At 50.2% G+C, this 22,825-nt stretch overlaps 1 protein-coding gene across 8 annotated transcripts in view; it reads left to right on the forward strand.

Moving 5' to 3' along the window:
• Jakmip3 (Janus kinase and microtubule interacting protein 3) overlaps positions 1-22,825 on the forward strand; it is a 75,838-nt gene that overhangs the window by 49,385 nt on the left and 3,628 nt on the right. For 4 of the 8 annotated variants that reach the window (XM_055608888.1, XM_055608883.1, XM_055608885.1 and 1 more), the window contains 7 exons: positions 269-334; positions 1,155-1,223; positions 1,310-1,387; positions 3,735-3,938; positions 4,851-4,916; positions 6,832-6,904; positions 7,465-7,525. In XM_055608888.1, the coding sequence (XP_055464863.1) occupies positions 269-334; positions 1,155-1,223; positions 1,310-1,387; positions 3,735-3,938; positions 4,851-4,916; positions 6,832-6,882 (534 nt within the window). In that variant the 3' untranslated portion in view covers positions 6,883-6,904; positions 7,465-7,525. Of the gene's footprint in view, positions 1-268; positions 335-1,154; positions 1,224-1,309; positions 1,388-3,734; positions 3,939-4,850; positions 4,917-6,831; positions 6,905-7,464; positions 8,415-22,825 lie in introns of those variants that run through there. The other 4 variants (XM_055608887.1, XM_055608881.1, XM_055608884.1 and 1 more) reach the window with 2 other exon arrangements.

Genomic DNA, 22,825 nt, shown 5'->3' on the forward strand with positions numbered 1-22,825 from the left:
GAGAAACACTTGTCTCTGAGATATAGCTCAGGCCTGCATGCAGGTTAACCTGCCCCGGCTGGTTAACTTAGACTTTTGATGTTCTGACAGTGAGGGGGTAATGTGGACAGTATCCCATAGTGGACCAAGTGGGGGAAAAAAGGCACCAGAGATACAGAGGGTGACTGAGCAAAAAGTACCTTTTGGACCCAGACCCCTGCTCATTCACCACCCACCCCACCCGACCCCCACCTTCAGACTCTGACTGTGTGTTCTGCTTTGTGCACAGAATCTGACTAACGAGGAACAAGTGGTTGTCATTCAAGCCAGGACAGTCCTGACCTTGGCAGAAAAGGTAACAAGGACTTTGTGGCTATATGGGAGAAGACGGGGCTCCTGTAGATAGATACTCTCCCTGGGGGGAGGGCCTTCAGAGCAGGGACATGGTGCCTGGGTCTTTCTTGTCTGTCTGGGGAACTGGCCCACACAGGTCAAACAGCACCACCATATGCCTCTGCAAAGGGGAGAGTCAGCCAAACACTGGCCCAAACAGTTCTTCCTCCACCCCTCACTACAGACGCTGCCCCAATGTTGACTCCCACCTCCACACCCTCCCACAGATGCTGCCTCATTGCTGACTATCACCTCCATCTTTTCCCAGAGGTTGGAAGCTGGGTTGAGTCTGTGAAACCGATAGTGTTCCTTGGTTCCCTGATCTAATTCTGTTTAGCTTCCCAGCCTCATCCTGGTCCTGCCCCTAGCCTGGACTTGCTTAATGATACACCATCAGCCCTTCCTCAGGCCTCCAGCCATGTAGGAAAAGGGGATCCCAGTAAACAAAGATTTTGGGAAACAGACCATCCAGTCGCTCCTGGCAGAGTTCTAAGATGTACCTGCTCCTGCTGCTCCCCAAACCAATTGTACCTTCTCTCCCAGGGAAGGCGGGAGTGGCAGGCATTCTGAATGTCACATGGATGGGCAGTGGGTTCTGGATCGAGCTGGGTACCTGGAGCCCATAGTGCCAGGTCAATTCTAACCCCCTTCCTTAGCCAGGCTTCCCTAGGCCTTCTTCTAGGCTATCTCCTTGGAGTTGGGTGGGAAGGGGTTGGCAGTGAGATTCATATGGGAGATGCTAGGAGTCACCTTCTTCACCTGTTCATTGTGTTTGTGCCCAGTGGCTCCAGAGGATTGAAGAGACGGAGTCAGCACTACAGCGGAAAATGGTAGATCTGGAGAGCGAGAAGGTCAGTGGGATGCCCCGGAGTGCCCCTGGAACTGATGTCACCAGGTCTGAATGGCTGAGGCCAAGGCCTGGTCTTCTGTGTTCCAGGAGCTGTTCAGTAAGCAGAAAGGCTACCTGGATGAGGAGCTAGACTACAGGAAGCAGGCCTTGGACCAAGCCCACAAGGTGAGAAGAGTGTCCCCGGTGGACAGCTTGCAGGCCTGTGTGGCCAGGCTCAAGACCTTTAGGAGGCACCAAGACTCAGTGTGGGGTCACTCCCTGCCTTTCTCCAGCTGAGCTCTGAGGACTCATTCAACAAATACTTTAAGAGTGCAAGCGCGGGGGCTCACAGGGATACGTGAGCATGAGTACGAGCACAGGAGGGCTCACGTGGACAGTGAGTGCAGGCATGCTGAGAAGTAGAAACATAACATTAGGTGATACTGGGGCTGGAGAGATGGCTCAGCTGCTAAAAGCACTGTTAGATCTTCCAAAGGTCCTGAGTTCAATTCCCAGCAACCACAGGGTGGCTCACAGCCATCTAGAATGAGATCTGGTGCCCTCTTCTGGAGTGTAGGCACACATGCAGGCAGAGTAGTGTATAAATAATAAACAAATAGATAAATAGATAAATAAACCATCTCCAAGTAAAATTAGGTGATATTACAGTTAATGAGAACGTAGCACATTTAGGAATTAACTGAATTTTCATAGGGAGCATGAGTCTACTGGAGACTCCTTTTGTTCATCTGAAACTTGAACGAATGCAAGTTTGACCTGGAGTGTGTATCTGGTCATCCTTTGGGGAGTCATAACCTAAAGGGAATATCCCTTTAAAGATGACATTGATGGCTAGAGAGATGGCTCCATGGTTAAGAGGACTAGCTGCTTTTCCAGGGGACCCAAGTTCAATCCCCAGCACCCACATGGCAGCTTACCACCGTCTTACCACACAGACATACATGCAATGCACATGAAATAAAAATGAATGAAAAATTTTTAAAAGATACATTGAAAGCCCATTGACACTTCATGATTACCTATGTTAGTATGCATTCTGTTGCTGTATTTAAAAAAAAAAACACTCAAGATCAGATAATGTGTAAAGAAGAAAGATCTGTTTGGCTCACTGTTCTGGAGGCTGAAAGTCCAAAATTAGGCAAGCACATCTGCTGGGCCCTGGTAAGGCATCTGCTTGCATTCCAACCCTGCATCATAGTGAGAGATTGTGGGGAAGGCAGAGATCACAGCAAGGCAGCCAGAGGGATTTGGAGGCCAGGAGTCCCCTTTCATAGCAATCCACTTCTGAGTCCCCGAGAGCCATGCTGACTCCTGCTAAGGACAGTACCCTGGTGACTAAATGGCTTCCATAGGTTCTTAAGGGTTCCACCATCTTAGTACCATTATGCTCGAAACTGAACTTCCAGCACCTAAAACTTCCAGAGACACTCTCAAACCTTTCCAGATGAGGCAGCCCTTGTCTCACTTCTGATAAGCCTGTCCTTGCTAGCATCAGCTTGAGAACCTAAGGAGTTCCATCGGAACATTTGTTAACCTTTCTGTTCCAAGTATACTGAACTCAATCAAGTGTTGAATCATGGTTGGTGTAACAGAGACACCTAATGTCCAGCTGCAGAGACTTTCTTGGAAAACCAAAGCCCACATATCCTTTCTGGGAGCTAGTTATAGGATTGTTTCCTTGTGGGCTGTGTATTGTCCAATCAAATGTCCTTAAAGGCACAGAGAAGCTAGGGCAGTAGTTTTTTTAAAAACCATTGTTCAAACATGACTCTCTTCATTGTAGCACAAATCTTTGTTATATTTCATCTGCCTTTCATGGGGTGGCACAGAATGATCCTATGGTGAATTTACCTACCATCTGTAGGTCTTTGGCATTGCTCCCCAGGGTTACCGAAGGCTGTGTGTCAGATGGCAGTGACATTTACTCTAGGACCATTGCTAGTTCAGGACAGTAAGCAGGCTAACTAAAGACAGAAAGTCCCTCTGGTAGACTACGGCTCATCCCCTATTATATCCTTGTCTATAAACAAGGTCCAGATTAAAGTTCTTGCTAGCAGGAGTGTGCGAAACTTCTGCAATGTTTATTCTTAGCTACATGTAATCACACTTGTTTTAAAAGGCACTGGTGCTCAGGGTCTGACCCTCACTGAGAGTTATTGTCTAACATGTCTGAGACAGCGGGTTCCAACCCCGGCACCAAACAAACAATGAGAGCGGGGTTCTGATTTCCCTTTTCTGAGCAACAGCTAACGCAGCTAAAGCGAAAGCTATAAGCACACTGTGGGACTAGGACATCTGCAGGGAGTCCTGGCTGCTGTTTGGCCCCAGCTCTTTTAGGTTGCCCGCTAGATTGTAGGTAGGGTGATTGTGACACGCCAGGCCCTACCCCAGAGATCAGTGGACACACTTCCTCCCCAGCCGGAGCCCTGCTAAGAGGCAAGGCTGTCTACCCAGGAGAGGGTGGGCCCACTGCTGGAGAAGGGGAGGGCTGATGCCTGTCTCCTGTCCCCAGCACATCCTGGAGCTGGAAGCCATGTTGTATGATGCCCTGCAGCAGGAAGCCGGGGCCAAAGTGGCTGAGCTGCTGTCAGAAGACGAGCGGGAGAAGCTCAAGGTGGCGGTGGAGCAGTGGAAGCGCCAGGTCATGAGCGAGCTGCGAGAGCGTGACGCACAGATCCTGAGGGAGCGCATGGAACTGCTGCAGATGGCACAGCAGGTGCTGGCGGTGGGGTGGGAGTAGGGGGTCGGTGGCCTTTTCGAGTTCCAGCTTCCCAGGGGCCACACACCCAACAGCTGTGTACTCCAACGACCACACAAACGACCACCTTTCACACCCAGTCCATGCCCCGCCCTCACTAGCTCCTAGTCCTGCAGTTGTGTTGCTGAAGCCTTTGAGCGGCAGCTCTTTATGAACTGGCTTCCAGGTCTTCTACGTGACACTGTCCCCTGATGGTAAAAGTGTTATCTGTGGAGAGCAGCTGATCATTATCCAGACCTGTTGTTTATGACAGTCACAGCTTCTGCCTGTGTGGGGTTGGCCTGAAAACAGCTTCTATGGACACAGCTCACAGAAGACCACCCAAAAATAAGTAAATAAAAAAAAGCTCAGATGCAGATTTACATAAGCTACTATTTTGGATGCTACTTTCCCATGATGGCCAATAGGCCATCTGACAGGGCTTATCAACCGCTAGGATATGCCTGTAGACTCATGAGCCCTCCATGGGCTCCTGGGTAGTTAGGATGAGGAATGTCACTGCTGTCCTTTTGCTCCATCAATGGGTTGTTGTCAATACTGAGCTGCTTCCAAGGCCTCAGGCCTCAGCCACAGAAGGAAAGTTTTTCTAATTGACTGCTGGTTGCCTGATGCTCTGTGTATTTGTCCTGGGAAGGACAGTAGGCTATTTCCTTGCTCTTCCACTTAAACACCTGACAAAGTTTTTGATCTGACCAAGTCAGAGGACACAGGAGAAGTGGGGAAGGACTCTCTATTTGAGAAGGCTGAACCAACAGTAGCTGCTTTGTGGGATACTAGTCGCCAAAAAAGTGAGGGGAGACCTTGACCCTTTTATGATTGGTACCCCCAATTCTCTGATTATTGAACATTTTCCTTCTTTTAACATTGCAGAGAATTAAAGAGTTAGAAGAAAGAATAGAAACCCAAAAGAGACAAATAAAGGAACTGGAAGAAAAGGTAAAGCAAATGAATGGTGGGGTGTGGGGGGAGAAGACTGCAGTGGGGAGGCGGGGAGGATTAAGCTTACCTGACATCCTGATATAAGAACACAAGCTCAGGTCTCCTGGCTGAGGTCTGGTCTGCAACATAGCCCATGCAAAGCAGAGTGGAGATGAACATACAGGAGCCCACTGGGCCGGAGCTGTGGGTATCCTGGGCCAGAGCCAGGAGCCCCTCAAACAGCCTTGCCCTGTAGCCTTTGCACTGCCTCAGTTTCCCCTCTGGATCTATATATTGGGCTAGGGACATGGAGTTCTGTTCCATACTGGTACCCTGCGTGGTGCAGAAGGGCTTACCCACCCAGGTTCATCATACTGGCCTGTCTGACAATAAGGTTCCTAAAAGACAGACCATAATCCCCAAGAGCTGCTCTCAGGGCCCAGAGACCTTTTGTTCCTGATCTGCAGGCAGTGTCTTCAGTAGTAGAGATGCCGGGGTGCCTGTTCAAATGCTTTCTCCAGACCCTGGCTCTGCAGCTTGGGGGACAGGGCCTCTGTTCACTGGTATCGAGAGACTCAGTACTCCCCAGACCGAGTTGAAAAGTATGTGCCCAAAAAAAACCTGTAGGCTGCCGTGTTGTCTCTTCGGGGAAGTTTCATATCCACTTGATTGTGGGCTAGAGCCAGGTTTCTGGAGTCAGCTGCTTTCTTGAATCTTGTAATTGTTCCTGACTGTGGGACAGATCTCATCAAAGTGACCAGCTGCAGGAGGTGGCCAGTGAGACCCACATGCTGGCCTTGTTTTTGCTGGGGAGAACAGTAGGCTGTGCTTGGACAGACCACCTCCTTACCAGTCATAGCTAGGTCCTGGAGGTACTCCTTGCCCTCTGCAGAGCAGTCCCCAGCAGCTGGCCATTTCAGCCAGCCCATCCTGCCTTAACAGTGACAAAAATTGCCCTCTGTGGGGCATTTTGTTGCTGCTGCTCAGCAGACCTCACAGAGATTCCAAAGTCTACCGTAATGATAGGACCCAAGAGTTGAGCAGGGCGTAGGCTGGGAAAGAAGGTACCAACAGAGACTGCCTACAAACTCCAGTCCATGTGGGCAAACACCTGATATGTACACTGGGCACCCCATGAGGACAAGAAGGGACACAGTCTTGCTATTCACCTGAGTTTCTAACATTATAATTTCTGCCCTGACAGCCTTAGGACATTGGTCCCCAAAGGGAACCCTGGGGAAAGACTTCCGCTCTGTTTAGAGAGAAGTGGCAAGTTGGGAACTGCTAGGTAGCTCAAGGCTGGGCCAGCATGCTGTCTACTCTGTGGCCTACTTGCCCATCAAATAAATGTAAACCCCCTAAGGTGACAAAGTATTCCTCAGACTGTATGCTTGTTTCATTTTGTGTCTTAACCCAAGGACACATGTTTGAATTAACACTAGAGCAATGTTAAGTTTGGTGTCCGGGCTTTCAAATTTAACTAAATGCCTGAATAGAATTGCTTGGTTTTCTTCAAGTTAGTCAGGCTCCACCCCTAATCCAACCAAACTTCAAGTGTCAACTCTATTCAGAATATCAGTATATTCTGTTGTTTATAAAGGAATCACCCCCAAACTACGGTACTTGTATCTTCTGGGCACCAGGACTGTCATCCTCAGCTCAGTGACCCTCCACAGACTCCTGGCCCCTAGAAGCTCAGCTTGCTGAGCCCTGGATTGTGCCTGGTCTCCCAACATCATTTGGGGCAGCACTGTCACCTAAGCTTGGGATTGTCATGGAGTCCCTTGCAGCCTCCCTGTCCTGGCCTGTTCCCCAGCCAGCCACAGACCCTCTCTGTCGATGATCACGGTTCATTTCTTTCCAGACAAACTACAAACTCTTTCTTTTTCTTTTTCTCTCCTTGTGTTTCTTTATCCTCCCCTTTCCCTTTCAGTTTTTATTTTTGTTCTTGTTTTTCTCCCTAGCTTTCATTCTCTGGTCATAGCTGTTCTTGGCACCCTGAACTGGTGAGTACGTTAGAGGCTGGTGTTTCCTGGTCCTGCTCCTTTTACTGGGAAACAGTGGTGGTCCTGCTGCCCAGGCTGCTGCCCGCTTGCCCTCAGCGAAGCAGAAAGGACACTTCCGGGTCTTCTAGAGGCTCCTTGAAAAGCTACCTGCCCTTCAGAAACCAGAAGCCCTTCTCCAGGCACTGAGTCCGTGAGAGGGTATAAGGCAGGCTCATGACTGGCACCAGTATGGAAGTCTTCACTAGGCAGCAGAAGGTGGCTTTATGACTTTCCTGTGACCTCTGCAGCTCAGGTTCCATGTCCCCAAGTCACTGGGTCACCTACAATCCCGGGAATGGAATTAATGTGTAGAGTTACTACTCAGCCTGCCCACAAAGCCTGCACCACACTTAGTCACCACTTTCAGCTTAGAGGTGAGGACACACAATGACACAGTTCATCTCAGGCCTCTGGATCTGCTATTCAGAGGGTGCAGAGAGATCTTTTTCAGGAGACCAGCAGGCATATTTGCCATCTCCCTTCATCTGCTAAGTCCTGTGCTTGTGACTCTTTTCTTCTAGCCCTCTGCGAAGGTGGACCTTTGTCCTCTAACAGAACCAGAAAGCAGCAGGTGCCAGAGGAAGCATGGGAAATTGCATTTCAACACTGAAGACTCGGGAGTGTTTGGGCTCTGTGCTCTGCCCTGTGGAGGGTGAGGGCAAAAGCACTGTGACCTGCAGCCGCTGTCCACTTGGGGGTGAGCCAGGGCTAGAACTGGTGTTGCTGACTAGTGTTTCTCTAGAAGAGGCCTAGCCTTGGCTGCTGGGTCCTGGTGACCTTCAGCCCAGAGAGCAGGCCCCAGCCCAATCACAGCAATGTGGTAATGTTCCCTGCCATGCAGGGGTAAAAACTGCTCCTGTGCTGGAGCTCACACTGGACATTCCCCTCGTTCCCATAGTGACCATCAGTACTCTTGGAAGAAGATCTCAGAACTGCCCAGACTTGCCCCTAATGGCAAGATGAAGGCTGTGGTCTCAGTGGTGACCCTGAGTGTCGCACTGAGGTCACTCACTGTGGTCCTGAGCACTTGCAGATGGACAGATTCCATGCCCAACCTTTCTCTGTTACATTGGTGTCTCTGTGAGGATGGAGTCGTGACCTCCCACTGGTCCCCTACCCTACCCCCAGACACCAAAGCTAGACTCCTATCCAAGTCTGTTGGCCAGGAACACAGTGGAAAGACCAGAGAAGACACCAGGGTGTGTATGAGATGAGTATACAGAAGCCTGGCCTGTATGGATCAAAGCACAGCCCAGACACGGAGGAGGTGTGGCCTTCCTGGCCCAGAAGACCTCAGCAGGTGGGCCTAGCCTGAGAACTTCAGTGGCAAGGGCAGGTGATGAAGGTAGCTGAAGATGGCCTCGTCCAGAGCCGATACACATAGGAAATGGTATGGGAGAGAAGGCGAAGACAAGAGGCACCTAAAGGTTCCATGAACTTCAGAAGGTAGCCACAGTACAATGGCCTACAGGTAAGTGACAGCATCTGTCCACTGGGGACAGCCCTCCTTCCTGCACTATTTGGTGGGCTTCTACTTTTGTTTGATTGAATATGCCCTTTGAAATGTGAATGAGGTCCCCACTCCTCAACCCCTCCCTGCCCACCAGAGGAGCCTGGCTTGGCTATGTAGACCAGTGTGTAATGGGCCGGGGCCTTCCCGTATCCATTTTTAGCCCAACATATAGAATCCTTGTCTTCCCTGTTGATGCTAACTCAGACACCACTGCTCTCTGGGGAAATACCTGAGCTGCCATGGCTCGTGCACTCCAGACCCACCCTGGTGCTAGCAAAATTCTGAGACGGAAGCTTTCTACTTCATCCATGGATCCATCTGTGCCTGTGGCCAGACATAGTGGGAACTTCCAATGCAGTGGTGAGCACAAATGAACACAGGGCACCCTCATCCCCATCCCTACTGACAGGAAGCCCTTCCCCGAGACACAGTGTTCCACCCTTGCTCAGTTCCCTCTGAAGATGCCAGAAGCCACTACAGTGCAGGTAAAAACAGTTCCCATCCAGTACACACAAGGCATGGATTGAACCTGGGGTCTGGCACATTTGAGAAGAGTTCTCTACCTCTGAGGAATATCCCTAACCTTCTTTTTCACTTTTTATTTTCAAACTGTGTCTTATTAAGCTGCCCAGAACTCACTCTGAACCCCAGGGGCTGATTCAGTCTTTCGAGTGGCTAAGATGATAGCTCTAGCTACACTGTGTGTTTTGAACAGATTCCCATGATAGGATGATCTTGTTGGCCCCAGGCCTCGTGACAAATCAAAAGAGCTTGGTGCCCTCTGGGCCACATCGAGCCCACTGTGGGGAGGAGATGACTGAGAACGGATCACCCAGAGACACTCTGAGGCCCTCTCGGAATTGGGAAGGGACCATGGGGGGGGGTGTATCTCTTGGGGCATGGAGGCCTGCCATAGCACTGTCTCAGCTCCCTCTGGGGGATGGAGCTTGCCCCGTTTAGGGAAGGGCATAGAAATTCCAAGTCCTCACAGCCAGGGCAACCTACAGCTTGCAGTGGGACATTTGGCTTCATTATGACTTGTTCAGCAGAGACATCCCGCCAGCCAGGAGTGCCTTGTGGTTTCCTTGTAAGTGGTCCTGGTGAGGTCACCTGTCCTGCTACTGACAGAGCAGAGCCTAGAACTTACCAGGGAACGTGATGGAACCTACTGCTGAGCATAGGGGACAGGGCCTTATAGAGACACGTCACGTGTGGAGACATAGGGGATGGGGACTTATAGAGACACGTCACGTGAGGAGACGCAGCACATGCCCTTTCCACCTACAGTAGAAGAGACATCCACATAGCCTGTGAGCACTTTCTCCTGTGCGCATGCTCCTCCTCAAGAGCGCCCGTGTGTTGGCCCTGTGTCCATCTCTCCCACGTGTCTCTCCTCTCTGGGAGGCCCTGCAGGCTGGGCATTCTTAGGTGAGCCTCTCTTCCACAAGCTGAGTCTCTAAACAAGGGCGTCTCTTGTTCGGGAAGACGAGCATGCCCTGTGGAGAGTGAGCTGGCTTTTGTGTGGCCTGGTGAGACCCTCAGCAAGACAGTCTTCCCACCAAGCCTCTTCCCGGAGCTATGGGCGTTTTCCCTGGTGGGGCTGTGCAGGAGACAACTTTGTTCTGGGGAGATGCTACTGCGGGAGAACAGCATGAGCTTGTGAGCTCTGTCCGTTCAGAGGGTGGCAGAAGATATTTGTTCATCTTTCACATCACATTCGGGTGCGTGTTCTTACAAGCAGGGTTTATATTACTGACTGGTCTTCACTGTAGGCCAGCCCCCTGTGCAGGGCAGTATGTGGACTCTAATGCCTATAGGCACAGTCAGAAAGTTGACACAAAGGCTTGTTCTAGATGGGAGCAGGAGGCTTCCTGGCTGTGCCCTACAGGAAATGTCAACATGAACCACACGGGGGCGCTCCAACCAAGCAAACTCTGCAAGACTAAACAACAGGCTCAAGTTGCTTAGTCCCTGCTGTGTGCTTTATGTATCCAATCTCGCTGTCACTGTGGTGTTTTTCAACTTGCTTAGCAAATCACCACGTGCCTGGCATTAATACTTGCTGGTAGCTGGGTGAGGGACAGTAGACACAGGTCAGCTCAATGCCGTCTTCCTAGGGAAACGGTCCTAAGTTTCCGGAGAGGTCCCTAGGTGACAGGATGTGCCTGTCCCAATGGCTGCAACCATTCCTACACCTGTGGGCTAGTGGGCCTCAAGGGTTCGCAGAGTCACTGTGCCTCAAGTCTGAACAGTTCCCACATGAAGGGTATATTAGAACTTCCATTGCTGAGATAAACACCATTACTAAAAGCAGTCTGGGAGGAAAGGGTTTATTTTCTTTATTGCGTGTAGCCATCATCCAAGGGAGTCAGGGCAGGGACTCAAAGAGGGCAGAAACCTGGAGGCAGGAACTTACGAAGAAGCTGGAAGAGTGTCATTTAGTGGCTCAGTTCTTCCAACTTTCTCAGCCTTTTCAGCCTTTCTTTCTTTTCCCATCCTTCTCTTCCTTTTTTTTTTTTTTCTTTCTAATGCGTGAGTGTTTTAATGGCATGTATGTATGTACCCAAAGTGCATGCCCGATGCTGTCAGTGCCAGAAGAGGGTGTTGGATCACAGCTGGTCGTAAGCCCACCCCCACCGTGTGGGTGCTGGGAATCTGGGTCCTCTGGAAGAGCAGCCAGCGCTCTGAACCACTGAGCCATCTCTCCAGAGCCAAGCCTACTTTCTTCTAGATCTGCCTGATCAATCGCTAATCAGAAAGATGTCCCATAGGCTCATTACCGGCCAATTTTATGGAAGCATTTTCTCAACTGTGGTTCCCTCTTCTCAAATAACTCTAGCTTGTGTCAAACTGACAAAAAACAAAACAAAACAAACAAAAAACAGAACCAGGACAGGGGGAAGACAGGACCAGGAGAGGAGTTCTGGGAGCATGTGCAGGGCCTCTCGCAGAAGCTTCTCCTCATCTGGACGATAATAGACATTGACAGTGTATTAGTTCTGCTTGTGTTCCTGTGACCAAAATAACCTGGTGATGGCTTTTAGGTTTCAGAGGGCTCAGCCCTTTGTGGCTGGCCTCCATAGTTTCTGGGACTATGGTGAGGCATAGATCCTGATGGCAGGAGGGTGTGGCAGAGCTACTCATGTCAGAACAGACAGGAAGCAGCAAGGGAGGGGGACAGAAGGGTGACAGGGACAAGATACTTCCAAGAGCCTGTCCCTTATTTCCTACTTCCTCCAGCTAGGACTCACTTCCTGAAGATTCTTGACCCTCTCAAAACAGTGCCACCAACCAGGGGTGATGGCCCAGACCTGTAATTCCAATTCCAGCACTTGGAAAGCTGAGGCGGGAGGATCGTGAGTTTCAGCTTAGAGTGGGCAACAGAGTGAGCCTGTATCTCAAACCACCACCACCACCACCACCACCACCACCACCACCACCACCACCACCACCAAACAAACAAACAAACAAGGCTACTAGCTAGTGACTAAGCCTGATTGACAACATGATCCTGAGGGGATATTTTGTATTAGAACTATAACTATCAGGGCCCCACTCCCCTGAAAGCATTTTTAAAGTCTGAGATCTAGAGACGACTGAGACCATCTCCTTCTCCGTGGACATTAATGTTGGAGCGGCCAACATGGAGGGGAGGAGAGCAAGAAGTCGTGGATACCTCTTAGCATGGGTGCCAGCATGCTACAGAGCAGCCTAGAGGCCAGAGCCAGAGGTTCTTTGAGGCCGGCTGGATTACCTGCATATTATTCAATAAAAGAAACCAGCGTTCCTAGAGAAGGGGCTGATTCCAAGGGTGCTGCAGGTACAAGCAAGTATTCTCATCCTGACCCTGATCAGAGAGAGCGGATGCTCAGACACCTTAGAAAAGGTACACTATAGCATCAGTACCAAGCCCAGAAGGTTTAACAAGGAACAGTCCCTACAGGTCCGTACCTCTGGTGGGGCAGAGACAAACAGTGAGACAGAAACCTACCCAGCAGCTCCTGGAGCTGACTGCATGGACCAAACAGAGGGGAGAGGGGAGAAGTGGAGTCCTGACTCCTGAGGCTCCAGGAGAGGAGGCCGGAAGCTGACTGTGGGTGTGACCACCACGTTGGCCCCTTATGCTACTTGAGGCTGCTGCACTAGGGTCCTTTCCCATGGCTGCCAGTCTCCATCCCATTTGTGAGGTGTCTATGCTGTAGTCTCAGCTCCTGGCTCAGAACCCCATTCATGGGCCAGGAAAACCCGAGGCTCCTCTTGCCTGAGGACTACAGGGTTCTGGGTCTGTTTCTGTCCCAGAGGGGGCTCCGGGAGCTGCTGGCTGATGTATGTTTGGCACAGTAAATGCAGTAATGGAACTTGACCTGCTTTCTGACTAAGCTTCACCATTCACCCCACGGGCTTTTCAGAAAGCTCTTATTTTAAAATGATTTTAGATAGAAAATTGCAAAAATAGGTTCAGAGAGGTTTTGTTGTTAAAATTTTAAAATTGTGTGTGTGTGCATGTGTGTGTGCACATGCAGGTTCAGGTTCACACCATGGCACTGTATGGAGGTCAAAGGTCAACTTGCAGGCTAAAGCTCTCTTCTGTGGGTGTGGGGTAGGAAGTGAACTCAAGTCATCAGGCTTGGTAGTGTCTTTACCTGCTAAGCCATCTCACTCCCTCTGTTTCTTTCTATGCAGTTCAGGCTGGTCTTGAACTCAGTATCCTCCTGCCTCCTCTATTTCCAAGTGCTGGGTGGCAGGAGTTTGTCATGACACCCGGCTGTGAAAGTCCTTGTGTGCCCTTTGCCTCGCTTCTCCTGATGTTAATATCATGCATGATATAGGCATGTTTTAAACAACCAGTCAAGCTCCTGCAGTTTTCCTCTGGCCAAAGACGTTTTGTTCCTGGATTCCAGGCTGTCTCAGTCACTGTATCTCTCCACTTAAGGTCTCAGTTCTCTGTGTTCCCTCTTCCTTTCTGGCATGCCATTAACACGCAGGTTATTTTGTAGTGTCCCTCTGTCTGCCTGCTCTGCCTTGTGCTTTCTCATGGTTAGCTTGAGGCGAGCACACTGCGCAGTGAGGACCCTCATGTGCCAGAGGCCAGCATGTTGAATAGCATGCCTTAGCGCTGATGCTCACTGAAGTGGGAGGCCTGGGTGCTATTTTCGTACAGTAAGAAAAGAACATTGACCCCCTACGCATGTTCTTTCTCTCCCCAAACTCTTGCTTACATGCTGGCCAGTTTTCCTCTGTTCTTATGGAACTGTTGTATCAAGTCAATCCTATCACTTTTTTTCTTGAACCCCAAGTGTTCTTTCAGGTTGCCACATGCCCTGACTCCTTACTTGTACACTTCCTGTTACCATGAGGTACTCCAGGTTCATCTTATATTGTCCCTGTGCTAGGCCTGGATCTACCCCTCTCCAAGTAGCGCTGGGCCCCACTGAAGACTATAAATAAGAAAGCATTCCATTGATGGTGGAATGGCTTCATCCTCCTGCTTCTCTTGGGCAAAGCATGTATCTAAGTCAGTGTTCTATTGCTGTGAAGAGACACCAAGATGACTCAGAAAAGCAAGCATTTCATTGGGGGCTTTCTTACAGTTTCTGAGGTTTGGTCCATTATCATGGCAGGGAGCATGTATGTGTGCTAAAATATGTCGACCTAACATCGGTGCTTGCCTCTCTACTGTCTGCCTATCTATTTATATATCATCTACCCATCATCTACTTCTCTGTCACTTTCACCCATTTTTATTCCTCCATGATTATCTACTTCTATCTCTCCATCTATCATCTATCTTATCTACCATCTCTTCTCAATCTATCATCTACCAGTTGCTATTTTAATGCCATGACTTCATAGTTAACTCCCAGATTCAGACCCACAATGCCAGATTTGTTCCAACCTCGCTCCTTTCCTGTTTCCCACCCCTTGCTCTGACAGTGGTGGGGCATGTGGCTCTTACACATACAGCGCACTTGGTTATGGTTCCGTTCTGGACAAAGTCATCTCAGAATCCCTAAGACACAAGTTCACCACCTAGACTGCAGCACTGTGAATGGTTCCGGTTGTCCTTGCTCTTACGGTGTCCAGACAAAATGTTTCTCTCCAAAATAACTGTCGTAGCAGGGTTACTACTGCTGTGATGAAGCCATGATCCAAGCAAGTTGGGGAGGAAGGGGTTTATTTGGATTTTACACTTTCCGATCACATAGTTCATCATCAAAGAAAGTTGGGACAGGAACTCAAAACAGAGCAGGAACCAGGAGACAGGAGCGGCCATGGAGAGGTGCTGCTTACTGGCTTCTCCATCACAGCTTGCTCATCCTGCTTTCTTATAGAGGCCAGAACTACCACCCCAGGGATGGTACCTCCCACAATGGGCTGGAGCTTCCCACATCAATCACTAATTAAGAAGATGCCCTATAGGTCTGCCGCAGTCCAATCTTGTAAAAGCATTTCCTCAGTTAAGGCTCCCTCCTCTCTGATGACTCTAGCTTGTGTCAAGTAGACATAAAACCAGCCAGCACAATAACTTGGAGAGTCATTTTTCCCCTCCTTCCTTTCCAGGGCAGTTATGCATTGTCCCTAACATGTGGGGCCCTGTGTTACAGCCTGTATTCTCTTTACCCTATGTTGCATTTTTTTGTTGTTGTTTTGTTTCTTTGTTTGTTTGTTTTTAATTTCCCATGTAATGGTGTTTACTGTTTGTAATGTGTAGTAAGTGTTCTCTAGGTTTTGATACACTCATGACATTGTCTACCACCATCTTGACAGACAGACCTCCCTCCTTACTCCTTTGCTATTGAGCCCCTCAGCAATTCCTGGTAGCTCTGGTCTGTTTCCTCCCTTCAGTTTTGCCATTTCAAGTCATATAAACAAAATCTCATAATATGTAGTTTTGGAGCCTGGCTTTCGTCTTCATTGTTTTGTAGATGGCAGCGCATCCCTTTTTATTTAGAAGCATCTCCAGCTGAAGATCAGCCGAGCTGCTTCCAGTTTGGCGCAATAATGAACAGACCTGCCATAGCGCCTGTATGCATGTTTTAGTGAGTGGGAGCCTTCACTCTTCTTGGGTCCATACCTAGGATAGAGCTTATGCATTACCTGGCAATATGTTTAATTTTATGGGAAAGTGTTCAATGCCTGCACATACCGCAGTTTGTATTCCATCTGCTACTCTGTGGGGCTTTGCTTGGTTGGTTTTGCAGCATCTTATTGTGGTTGTAGTTTGCATTTTTCTAATGACAAATAGCATTGGATTCATTTTTTGTGTTCATTTTCCATCCACATATTTTCTTTGACAACATTTCTCTTCATATTCTTTTGCACATTTTTGAAATGGGCTTTTTGTTATAGTCTCCTAATGTAGTGTTTAAGTGTGTTTACATATAATCTAGACACATTAGTTTAGCCAATATATGTTTAAAATTCAAAAGCATTTCCTCGTGTCTTTTTTTTTTTTTTTTAGCAAGGCTTCATTGGGAGATGGCTTATCAATAGAGATCTTGCCATTTAAACTGGAGGGCTTGAGCTTGATTCTTAGAATATGCAGAGAGAGAGAGAGACAGAGAGAGAGAGAGAAGCACTGTGGTGTGTGCTTGAACCACAGCATCGGGGGCACAGAGACAGGTGGATGCCAGGAACTCATGCCTGGCCAGCCTAGCACACCTGGCAAGTTCCAGGCCAATGAGAGAACTCATCTCAAAAATTAGAAGCAGTGGGGCTGCAGAGATGGCTCAGCAGTTGAGAGCCCTGGCTGCTCTTCTAGAGGACCCAGGGTTCAATTCCCAGCACCCACGTGGCAGCTCACAACTGTCCGTCACTTCTGTTCCAGGGGACCTGACACTCTCATACAGATATATGCAGTTGAAACACCGATAAAACATGCACATAAAATAAAAATAAGTAATTTTTTTTTTCTTTAAAGAGAAGTGGATGGCACCCGAGGAGCGACACCTGGGGTTGTCTTCTGATCTCTCACACTCACGTGGACACAGGCACCTGTACATACACATTTGTACACACCCTCACACACACAGCTAGGAAAGGGTCTTGCACTCACTGTGTAGGCCAGACTAGTCTCAAACTCACAGCATTTCTCCTGCCTCAGCCTCCTGTGCTGGTATCGGGTTCTGCTCCCACTTGGTTACTGTGACAACCTGTCTCTCAAGGTGGAGGTCGGAGACAGGGATCCCCAGAGCAAGCTGGCTAGCTAGACCATGAGAATCAGAGAGCCCTAGGTTCAGTTAGAGACGCTGCTTTAATACGTAAAGTGGATAGTGGTGGAGGAGGGTCCAGATGTCAACCTCTGGCCTCCACCTGCACGTGCACACATGTGTGCCCACACACGTGTAGACATGCATGCACACACACTTACACAGGCAAAAATTACATCGGCTTCTTTAGCGTTGAACTTTTTTGGTGTTGCAGGTGGGGGAGGGGAGAAAACATTGCGTTGTTCTAAGTTGCAGATGTTTTATTTCTTGTCTCCTTCTAAACTGTCTATGGCTCCTTTTGTGTTGGAGGCACCGTGAGGGTAGCAGTTCAGCTTTCAGGGGTGGCCTTGTGCCCTGAACTCTTTATAAGGAGAACCTCCTCTTCCTCATTAGCCCTTTTGCTCTGCTAGAACAAGCCATCATTTGGTGGTCAATACTTCCTGGCTGGAGTACCCCTGCTCTGTGCCCAAAGCGGGGAGCAGACAGGATAAGGCTGCTGGTGGCATGTTCCCTGTTGGCCCAGACAAACTCTCTGGTCCCATTTCATCCTGGGGGCTGGGCTGGACCTCCAGGAACTGCGCCCCTTCCAGCTCAGGGCCTGGAAGCTCACGGAGTGTGAGATTAACTGTCAGCAGCCTCGGATTTACAGCTCCTCACAGAGCCTGTACCCGAATGCCAATGAGCAGCCCCTCCTGAGTGTGGTCGCAGGCCATGGCCCCCGGCATGACAGAAATGATGGTGTCCATTTTAAATAGAAGGAGAAGCTGTTCTTCTCAGAACACACCCATGGTCTATGAGCATTGTGCACACACAGAATTTTTTAAAATGTGTATATGTAATAGTCTTTATTTTAACCCAAAGAATATATCTTTTCACCAGCTCTGTATATCTCATTCAAAAACAAAGAAGCGTAGTAGTTTAGCAATGGTTCCCTAGGTGTGGACCCTGAGCTAGAGGCTGTCCCTTCCTAGGGCAATCGCTATACTTAGAAAGGTTCCCTCTGGCCTCTGCTAAGGAGCACCTAGTCGCCACCTGGCTCTCAGTGGCAGGCTGTTAAGCTGCTCCGCCCACTACTGGGGCCGCCACACAATAGCCGCAGCGTTTAATGATTTACTTGGTCCTGAGTCCTTTCATATTTGTGGTCCCAGAGGGGCCATTACACACAGCCAGCACTGAGCTTGGATATATGGCCCAGCTGCTCTTCCCAGGTCTGGCCCTTCCCCCATAGAGCCTTGCAGAGGACTCTATAGGATAGTTGCTATAGGATAGCTTTCATTGGTCCTTAAGTCTCCATTAAGGAGCCAGGGGGTGTGGGGTTTGCACCATATCACTGTGCTGAGATTCACCTAGCAGCACCCCTAGATGTAGGCGACTCCCTCCCTACAGGATGTTTCCTCTCACCTGGTGGACCTGTGTGCTGTTTACCTGTGAGTGGCGCTTCTTAGGTGTTCTTGGGGAGTCTCCTGGTGTGTGTGTGTGTGTGTGTGTGTGTGTGTGTGTGTGTGTGTGTTGTTGTTGTTGTTGTTTCTGGAGTGAAGGTGCTGGATCAAGTGACACCAATGTCCAGCTCTCAGACCCTTTCCAGTTCATCCTGCCTGCAATGCTTTTTATTTTTGCTCTCTCTTTAAAATCTTTTTTTTTTTTTTATTTATTTTTTTTTATTTTTCCTGGCAAAATCATTTCTCAAATGTTCCTGGGCATATTGCACAAAATCTCAGACCAGACTGGAACAACTGCTGGGAAATTGAGTGTATCCCATCCCCCCTGGCTGCTCCATTGTCTAATTCACTCTCTTCCCCGGGAGCTTTTGCCTGTGGGACAGCTGCCGCCCATCTATAACGTGACCATCTCGGTCTGTGCAATAATGGAGCCTTTCATAGCGCTACTGGGAGGCCATTAATAAGGGATGTCATTGCTAGAGAGATCAGTGTCGGACATATAAGCAGGACATCCCCACTGTCAGCGGAGAGCAGCTGCCTGCAGCCAAGACAGGAGAAACCTCCAGGAACCGATAAAGAAGGAAGCAGGCGAGACGTGCTCACACCCGCGTGTGCCTTCACAGCACAAATCCCCCCTTCCGGCCTGGTGTGTGGCCCAGAGGTGTTCTTTAGGTTCTAGCAGGGATGCGTGCTTATGTATCTGATTATGTGTGAGCACCCGCATGTAAGTGCCTGTGCATTTGGTTGTGTGTGTGCACACCCATCCATTGGATTGGCTGTCTACAGCAGTCAAAGGGAGGCTGGGCCATGTGCTCAGTATCCAGTCAGGAGCTTAGGCACGCCCTGGAGTAGCACAAGCCTTAGCCTATCCGTCCACCATGGACAAAACCCTGGGAGGGTCTAGCCTGGCCCCACCCCTGAAATGACTCCTTGCTTATACCCAGGCATGGCCTCTCACTTTTAATAGTACTCTAAGAGCGGGGGTGGGACACCTGGGTGGGGACAGGCCGGTGTTCCGTGTCTCGAGACTGAGCTGACAGGGTGGGAGGGGGACTGTGGGGCTTGTGGCTATGTCACTCGGCTGCCCCATGCTTTCCAGAACTCGGGAGCTGCAGCACTGGGACTCTGCTTCAAGCCTTTAGGCAAGACCACTGTGTGCCCCAGTGTGTTAAAGCAAGCCTAGGGCCGAGCACATCTTCACAGCACAAATCCCCCTTCCGGCCTGGTGTGTGGCCCAGAGGTGTTCTTTAGGTTCTAGTTGATTTGGGCTTCTTGCTCTCATTCTGGGGACCACAACCATCACAACCCTGGATTTGACATCAGCCTTTTGCTGCCTTCATCTGTAGAGGGCTGGGGGTCTTCTGTAAACAAAAAAGCCAAGAGGACTCAGCGGGTGCTCCTAAGGCCAGAAGGATCACAGAGCAACTGAGAAACAGCAGGCAGAAACCAGTGGTGGCTGTGGAGGTGCTGGGACCCCACACTACATGCACGGGAGGGGAGTGTCCAGAGATCCTCATGTGCCCTCTTTCGTGAGCCCCTGGCTCCAAGCCCTCAGGCACGATCCCAGTGTACCCTGTTGTGCTGAAGTGAGCCTAGGGCACAGCACAATTCCCACAGTGCAAATCCCCCTTCCTGCCTGGTGCTGGGCTCCCTTGTCTGCCGCCAGCCTCTGCTCGCCCCTCCTCACCGTGGTGCCTGGGGCGCAGCACTCTACAGCAGTGACCTACCCTCTCTGTGTCTGATCCAGGGCCTCCTCTGGGAGGATGGGCCAAAAGAGAGATCACTAGAGGTTCCCAGTGGTGAGCTTTGGGTGGGAGCAACGGAAATCTGAGTCCTATGACCCAGGTTGTGGCCCAGCCTTTTCCCTGAACCTGAGCCTTTCTTGTCTGTTCTCTGGGGAATGAGTTAGGTTGGTAGATTGAGCCTATGAAGGTCAGGCTCCCAGATTCCCACTTAAGCAAAGTGTCACTAAGAATCTTGAATTGGGTCCCAGAGGCAGCCATCCTGTCTCCCGGAGCTTCTGACCTTGCTTGCCTGGGAGGATGGCAGTGACCCCAGAGTTGAGCATTGGTCTGCTAGAGAAACAACCCACTGAAGACACACAGCCAAATACACAGAGCAGGCTGATTACAGAGCTTGGCTCATGTGACCCCAAAGACGGAGACACACCTCCCCAATCTGCTGCCTTCAAGCTGGAGCCTCAGGAGGAGGGGCTGAGAGGGCTGAGCTCTGTTCCCAGTCTTGCAGTGGCAATTTGGATGTTTCAAAGGGAGAATGACTTTCAAAGGGAGCTTGAGCCAGGGATCAAGCTGAGCCCTGCTCAGGAGAGTCAGGGAAGTGAGTTACAAAGCAATAAGAGGCCAGGCCAGTGCAGGATCAGCAGCTGTGCCTGCCAGCTGGCAGATATAAAGCAGGGAGACCTGAGACCACCCCTCCATCCCCCATTCCATTTCAGAGGCGGGGCTCTTGGGGCCTTGCAGGAGTTTCTGAGCTGGAGAGAGAGCCATACATACAGTTGTCAGCGCCTCTGGGAAACTCGGGAGGGAAGCCAGGTATGGCTGAGCAGTCAGTGCTGTTCTCAGGAGGCAGGTGAGGGGCTGGGCTGACCTGAGGCTGTAGAGAACAGGAGAGAGAGGGGGAAGCTGGGGTCACTGGGTCCATCTGCTAGCCCAGGGGTTTAGACAGAGTGGGTGAGAGGAAGAGAGAGAAGACAGACACTAAGTCGCTGCCTGATCAGGTTGTTTATTCTTTGATATTGCCCCAAAGCACAGGAATGATTGGGCTCCAAAATGGCCTTGGTATCGCTGCTTGGTTTTGTCTGGCCTGAACACGTTTAGCTGATGTGACTGGACAAAAAAGCTTATCAGGAAGATTCTACTTTTGGCCCATCCCTTCAGATTTTGAGGACCATTACTCTGGGAGCCCTGGAGAACAGTGTATGGGGGCTGCAGGGTCCCAGCCTTCCCAGTGGTCTCAACAGATGGGAGCTCTTTTTTGTCTCTGCACCCTGACTGAGGATGTGGGCCCCCAGCTTTTTTCCAGTGTTACCATCTGCAGCAGTTGATTCTGATCCAAGCTGCACTCTTCAGGACCCAGGAAGGTGTTCATCTCCTGTGCCAACAGTTCACTGTTTCCCAACAGCTGAGAGCCTGTGGAGGCTCCCAGTGCAAACACAGGCGGCAGGGCTGCTCCCGACTGTTTTGACATAAATCAACATGCTGTTTTCCCATCCATATGCCAGGGCCATTTCATGTGCTACCCATGGCTGTTCCTTCCGCAGCTCCAAAAGCCTGAGGCCCCATGCCTGCTGGCTCTGCTCCCCACTGCAAGTGTAGGGGTAGGGTCGGGGACAACCCTGTTGTCCCTACCGTCATTCCCACCCAAATCTACTCATTTTGGTTCTCTGAGCTGAGCCCCCTGGATGCGATCCCAACTCACAGGGTATCTCTAGCTGCACTGTCACCCAATACTGAAGTTTCACTAATTGCTCACTCACCGGAGAGAGGGCAGGCTGTGGCCCTGTTGCTGGTCTTCTTTAAACATATGACATAGCCATGAGGCAGCTGTCGACCTCGTGGTGTCTACTTCAAGGAGCTTGGAGCTGGCAGGGCTCCAAGCGGCACTGCACCAGGAGCTCCCGCCATGACCAGCAGCCCCCCTGTGTGCTGCTCAGTCATTTCCTCTTGCCCATCTTTCTAAACTGTGAGCTCTCGAGGAGGTAAGCAGCAGCCTGTGCCCTGCATTTGTCACTGTGGAGTCTGGTCTGGCCCCTGATACACCCAGATAAACACTTGTTACATGAAAGGGCAAATCAGCAAATGACTGTGCTCATGGTTGCTAAGGGCCGTGGCCTGCTACACTTCCCAGTGGCAGAGGAAATGAAATACTACAGGGTCACCAAGGTCATCCCCCAGGCTGGGCAACTCGCTGGGCAGCTCACTAGGATTCTCAGGGTTTGAAACGTCATCCCTCTGTGGTTGAGTCATTACAGCTGTGTTATCGGATACAGAGCTTCACCAACACAAGGGAGTGGGGAGCATAGACAAGGTCACAGGGTCCTGAGAGGCTTCTGTGTTCTTCCCTTCCCATGAGGTTTCTATGGAGCACACTGTCTACAGAAGAGAAATGCAAGCATATCCATTCAGCGCTTCTGGAAAGTCCATTTGAGAGGCATAGTTCCAGGCTTGGGGGGTGGGGCGGGTTCGTTTGTTGGGTATCTAACCCTGGTCCACTAAGTTCCAGACCTGGGAGGGAAGGCAGGGCCTGCTATAGTTTGATCCTTTGTGTGGTCCAAGCAGGCAGAGTCTTTGTTTCCAAAGATGTATTCCCAACTCGAGATTTTGGGCAGGAGAGTAACGTCAGACTTCTTGACTATAGGGGCACTTGTGAGTTAAGATTTGGGGGGCTGAACTAGCACTGGGATACCAGCTGCATGGAACACTGAGGAACCCCACAGGCCACAGATACCGAGACCAGACATACAAGATGGTTTTCCTCTTGCTTACCCTGTGCCCAGCATGGCTCCAAGCTAACTGAAATCTTGAGCTGAAGCTGAACTAGTGGCCAGAAGGGAACAGATGGAGGGAGAAGAGTCTATTTTCACAGGCTTGAACTTGGAGAGTGGGACAGAAAGGGTTTTGTAGGGCTGGAATCCTGGGACCAAAAATGACGTCTGTGTGTGTGTGTGTGTTCCCAGTATGCATGTTATGTGTACAGTGTC

This window comes from Psammomys obesus, unplaced genomic scaffold (genome assembly GCF_907164565.1).
Source record: "Psammomys obesus unplaced genomic scaffold, mPsaObe1.curated_primary_1811, whole genome shotgun sequence".
NCBI classification, from domain to species: Eukaryota; Metazoa; Chordata; class Mammalia; order Rodentia; family Muridae; genus Psammomys; species Psammomys obesus.